This window comes from Salvia miltiorrhiza, chromosome 8 (genome assembly GCF_028751815.1).
Source record: "Salvia miltiorrhiza cultivar Shanhuang (shh) chromosome 8, IMPLAD_Smil_shh, whole genome shotgun sequence".
NCBI classification, from domain to species: domain Eukaryota; kingdom Viridiplantae; phylum Streptophyta; class Magnoliopsida; order Lamiales; family Lamiaceae; genus Salvia; species Salvia miltiorrhiza.
In genome coordinates this window covers 56,588,305-56,594,121 of record NC_080394.1, presented here as the reverse complement: position 1 = coordinate 56,594,121, position 5,817 = coordinate 56,588,305, and the positions used below count along the sequence as shown (strand labels likewise).

The 5,817-nt window shown below is 36.8% G+C and overlaps 1 protein-coding gene across 1 annotated transcript; it reads right to left on the bottom strand.

Moving 5' to 3' along the window:
• Positions 1-418: 418 nt before the first annotated feature.
• LOC130999329 (putative pentatricopeptide repeat-containing protein At1g12700, mitochondrial) lies at positions 419-3,848 on the bottom strand. Its single transcript, XM_057924844.1, has 2 exons — positions 1,072-3,848; positions 419-650 (listed from the first exon to the last, which is right to left on the bottom strand). Exon 1 carries the CDS (start codon positions 3,785-3,787, stop codon positions 1,895-1,897), a length of 1,893 nt encoding a protein of 630 aa, XP_057780827.1. The 5' UTR covers positions 3,788-3,848; the 3' UTR covers positions 419-650; positions 1,072-1,894.
• Positions 3,849-5,817: the final 1,969 nt, after the last annotated feature.

Genomic DNA, 5,817 nt, shown 5'->3' with positions numbered 1-5,817 from the left:
CTCGAACCCAAGACCTTTGGCCTTAGACATTAACCCCTTACCGCTTGGCCAACACACGCACACCTCGTGTAACTTTATTATCATTGCATGTAAAGTTACTATGTTTGAAATGACGCCTTTATCTTTGAGACACTTGTAGTGCTTGCATCTCTTTGAACATATTCGAGCCGTCTTCACATTTCTCTTCACGGAATAAGGCTCGTAGCATTATGTTTTAAAAACACAATTATTTATTGATAAATGTAGATTACAGTCCATTATGTTAAAATTAAGTAAAATCCTCAACCAAACACAAAATATCCAACTTCTTGCCTTTTCAAACATGAACTGCTAGCTCAAAGCAAATAAAGAAATATTTGGTGTCATAGAATTTCATGTTCCATTTAATAATTGATATGTTAAATATAAGATGACAAGATTCAAGAAGGCAATAAAATGATCCACAATGATTCGCAATTACCATTCAAAAAATAGTAGCAACTAAAAAACAACCGCTGAAGAAGAATGCTAGTATGGCTACTGCTATATTCTTATTTGCAGCAAACAACTATCAATGCATAGTGATTTAACTAACCAAAGCTACATACTAAAAAACGAACCGTTGCAAGATCAATGCAAATTGAAGTTGCAAACCCATGCTGAGGCGTCGCCTGGTGACAATAGAAAATTTTCAGTCATTTCTACCTAAAGAATTGGCCAAAAAAATAAAGTAGAAAGACAATTGAGAATTATTTGATTTCTTAATCAGTCTTTGCCATGGTTTTTGCACTTACTAGCAGCAGGTTTATTAAAGGTCAAAATTTATGCAGTTAAAAACTCCAACAGGATTACGATTATTCTTTAAGAGGGCGATGGAAGAGATTCACAATACATGATTGCGAATTTGAAGAATTATATTGGAAGTTCAAATAAGCTCAAAATTATTCAATCCATCAAACTGTATGCAGTGGATTAGCCTATATTATTGTTATCTATGTAAGCTATCACCCAAAGTAAACACTCCCCTTCCCAACACTTGAAACATGCATGATAGCATTTGATTGTGAAAGAATTATGAAATAGCATTCTAACCTCTTATCATCTGCGCTTCTTCCCTTCAACACTCTTCCACGCTGCATCGTTGATCTTCTCGCTGTAGCCTTCGATTGGCAATGTTGCCTCAAACAGGAACATTGCTCTTATCCTTTAGAATCTGTGTCGTGCTTCCCAAACAGGAGGCAGTTAAAAACTATTGACAAGTGAAAAACAATTAATACACAGATAGAGCTCAGCAGTAACCTTTCTCTCTCTCTCTCTCCCATTGACATCCCTTTCATCACTTGTTCTTATTCATACTGTTTCTTGCGGCAGTTCTTGTTCAAGGTGATGCTTCTTCTGTGTTTCTTTTTTTCTCCCCAAGAAAACTAATTGCTTATTATTTTCGATGCTCAGTTTTCAATGATGAAAATGAACCTCAGATACCACAGGAGGTATTGGAGGGCCTCGAGTTCAAATCTCACTTAAAGATCGCCACACATCAACTTACAAGCTCAGACAAAACAGAGAGAGATCTCGATTTCAATCAAGATTTCACATACATAATTCTTACATAGTGAAACTAAATTAAATGTAGCTCCAATTTGCACATACAATGAATGCAGAAGTTGAGCAACAGTGCCACCAACAGTGTCAGTGCCTACTACTACAAATGTGTGTGTCATAGGTGAGAGAGAGAGAGAGAGAGGCACTTTATTATATGTAGAAAACATACAGATTAAATAAACAACATCACAACTACAAAATTGAAACATTTTAAATCTATCATAACATAAAGATTAAATAAACAAATAAGCAAATGTACTTTCCCCTTAAGCTCTATTGCAATAATTCTTGACCGACAAACACAACATAAAACCTAACTAGAATAGAAGTCCTTCGGTAAAAGTTTCTTAACCTTATCAACCAAAACACTATCTCTACCTTCCATTTTAACATGTTCAATCAACATCGAATATGCAATTTTGTCAAGTGTAAATCCCCTTGAATCCATCTCTTCCAAAAGTGGCATTGCATCAAGCATCTTGTTCATTTTGAGAAGACCTCGAACAAAAACATTGTATGTTACACTATTAGGCAAGCAACCGTCGCTTACCATTTGCGTCATCAAATCCTTACCCTCCTTAATCTGTCCTTCTTTGCAAAGTGCACCAATGAGAATATTACATGTTATGACATCAGGCTGCAAACCTTTGGATGGAAGCTTGTTGAACAGATCTTTTGCTTCTCTGACTTTGTTGTCGTTGCACAATCCCTCAATGAGAATATTGAATGTTACTATGTTTGGAACGATGCCTTTACCTTCCATAGTGTGCAATATGGAAAATGCTTCAGTGATACGATGAGCACTGCACAAACCATCCAAGAAGATATTGTAAGTCATCACATCAGGAGACAATCCTAGAGATTGCATCTCTTTGAACAAATTCAAGCCGTCCTCGCATCTTCCTTCACGAAATAGCGCCTCTAGCATTATGGAATAACAAACAACATTGCGCTCTAACCCTTCAGTGCCAATTTTGGTAAAAAGACGTGAAACTTCATCGACTCGCCCGATTTTGCAATAGCCATTCATCAGGCTACTGTAGCTTATGATATCGGGATTGATTCCGGAATTCACTGCTAATTGGAAAATGCGTTCAGCTTCATTCACTTTTCCTTGCAAACAGTATCCATTAATCAATGCATTGTATATGACAATGTTGGGTTGAACATCAATCTCCTTCATTTTTACCAATATATGCTCGGCCTCTTCCAACCTTCCCTCTCTGCACCAAGCATCCACAAAGATATTATATGTCCACACATCTGGGCAGACCTTATTAGCAATCATCTTCTTGAAAATGTCTTCAGCCTCGTCCATTCTTCTCAGCTTGCACAACCCCTCGATTATTGAACTATATGTCACGACATTTGGTGAAATCCCCCTATCACCCAAAGTGGAGAAGAGTTGGAGAGCTTCGTCCACCTTTCCGTTCTTGCATAGACCATCAATGACTATGTTGTAAGAATAGACATCGGGTTTGCAGTTCCCTTTTCCTTTTTCCAATGAGCAGAGCAAACCAATCGCCTGTAGAATATCTCCAGCTTTGCATAACCCATGAATTATAGTATTATACGTATACTCATCGGGGTCGCACAGTTGGTAGGCCGACAGCTTCCCCAACAATTTAGCTGCCTCTGGGATCCTTCCAACAAACAGAAGGCCCTTCACGAGAATGTTGAAGGTTACAACAGTAGGCTCGTACCCACGCTTGAAAAAAATGCCTAAGATCGCAAACCCAAAATCAGGTCTTTTCAGTCGGCAATAGCAATCAATTGCAATACTCAACGTGTAGTGATTTACAGGAGCATCCCTTTGAAGCATTTCGTCGAACAGATGAAGTGCAGCAGAGTATTGTTTCAGCTTGACCACAGCACTCAGCAATCTTGAGAAAAGCTTAACAGAAGGAAGCGGCTCCGTTCTCATCATATCCCGAAATAGAGCGACGGCATCATTGGGCTCACGTATAGATCCAAAATCGAATCTGGGATAGGAGGAGAAGGATCTAATTTGGTGGGTGAGATTATCAAGATTGAATCTGGGATAGGCGGAGAAGTGTCTCATTTGGCAGCTGGCATTATCAAAATTGAATCTGGGTTTGGTAAGAAACGAGTGTAGAGAAGCAATGGGGAGAGTGGATGAATTGAAAGAAGAATTGAAGATAATTCTTCCCAAAATCATGGCAGCGTGATTCCGCCTCATTCTCATAGTGAATGAATTGAAAGAAGAATTGGAAATAAATTGGGGAAGGTCGCTGTTGAAGATGGAGAGATGGCTCAGATGGGGTTTTGTGAGAATAAAGGTTATAAACGAGCTTTGCGGAATTGGAAGAAGGGATGGACTTACATGCGGGTTACCGCATCCTATGCGGCTGGGTCGGGTCCGTCTTGACCCGACCCTAATCAAACGGTTAAAATAGAGCCTTGACAAATAAAATCAAAATGAAAGCAGTGGTGCAATGGCTAGTCATGTACTTCAAGTTTTACTTTGTCCCCGAAATTGCGAGTTCGATTCTTACCTTTGCCATTTTTTTCTTTTGCTTTTTATTTCCTGTTTTCTTTGCTTTTTATTTCCTGTTTTCTTTATTTTTTTTATTTTCTTTTTCTGTTTTCTTTAATATGCGTTTTTTTTTCTTTTAACGTTTTTCTTTGCCTTTTTGTTTTCATTTCCTCTTTTCTTTAATCTTTTTTATTTCCTTTTTAGTTTTCTTTATGTGCATTTTTTTTTGGGTTTACTTTTTCTATTTTCTTTATTATTTGTTTTGTTTTCTTTATATATTTTATTCTTCTATATTTGTATTTTTTTTATTTCTCAAATAATTTATTTTTCTGTTTTATTTTCCTTTTTGTTTTCATTTCCTATTTTCTTTAATTTTTTATTTGCTTTCTAGTTTTCTTTATATGCATTCTTTTAAAATGTTATTTATTTCAAGTTATTTCAAAGTAATTATTGTGAAGAAATGTAATATTTTCTAACATTACATTTCATCATATCAATGGTTACTTTTTATTATAACAGTAATTACTATTGACTCAACCTAGAACACCTCTAGTTTGACTTGCAATAGAACAAGGACATTCTAGTGATGGTAAGTTGACCAGTGTCATCTCTCAAGGAAAGTCTTAAAGGGCTTCTAGCAGTATCGTGGAAAAAGTAATAAAAGAAAGCAGTAAAGAGTTTGATTATTAATCTAGAACTGAAACTTAAAACTGAATTAAAACCAAATTGTAAAATTACTAGGCGAATTAAATTATTAACCCTAGGCAGAATTAAAACAACTTAAATAAAATCTAACTTAAAAAATTAAGTACTTGTAAATTAAAAATAAAACTAATCTAGGCATGAAACTAAAGTGCATAATTTAAATTGCATAATTAAAAAGAAAGCATAAACATGAACTAAAAACATAAACATGATTAAACGAAAATAAATTGAATTGAAATACGAAATACCGTAAATGTCTTGAACGTGTAATTGTGTCACGCAATCACAATCCAATAAATAACTAAAAACTTAACTTAATCGAAAACTAACTAAAAACAATGAATTTTCAATACTATGAAAAAGAACTATGAAAGCAATAATTTCTCAATTTCGGATGCCAAGAGATCTCAAAGATGGAGTCTCAAACTATAGCAAAAGATAGATGATTTTACAATAGAAATGAAACCCTATTTATAGACCTAGCTCTGATGAGAATAAGCATAGCTAGATACACATGCGGCAGCGCTGGCAAGAATAAACATAGTTGGAAAGTAATGGTGCTGGCAAGAATATGCGAAGCTGGAAAGAATAAACATAGCTCTGGAAAGTGAACTCTTATGATTATGCTTGGGAAAGGTAGTCAGCGTTGGCGAAATAGGTGGAGCTGGAAAGTAGTCAGCGCTGGCATTTATGGGCGGAGCTGAAAATGGTCAGCGCTGGCAGTTATGAGCTGAGTTGAAAATGGCCAGCGCTGACAAGAATGGGTGGAGCTGAAAATGGTCAGCGCTGGCAAGAATGAATTGAGTTGAAAATGGCCAGCGCTGACAAGAATGAGTTGAGTTGAAAATGGTCAGCACTGGCGTGAATGGGCGGAGCTGAAAATGGTCAGCGTTGACAAGAATGAGTTGAGTTGAAAATGGTCAGCGCTGGCGTGAATGGGCGGAGCTGAAAATGGTCAGCGCTGGCAAGAATGGGTGGAGCTGGATTCGGCAGCGCTGACTGCAGTAGCGCTGACTTTGACTTTGGCACTTTGA

Coding starts and splice junctions, on each gene's coding strand:
- LOC130999329 (XM_057924844.1), bottom strand. CDS start 3,787: ATGAGAATGAGGCGGAATCACGCTGCCATGATTTTGGGAAGAATTATC.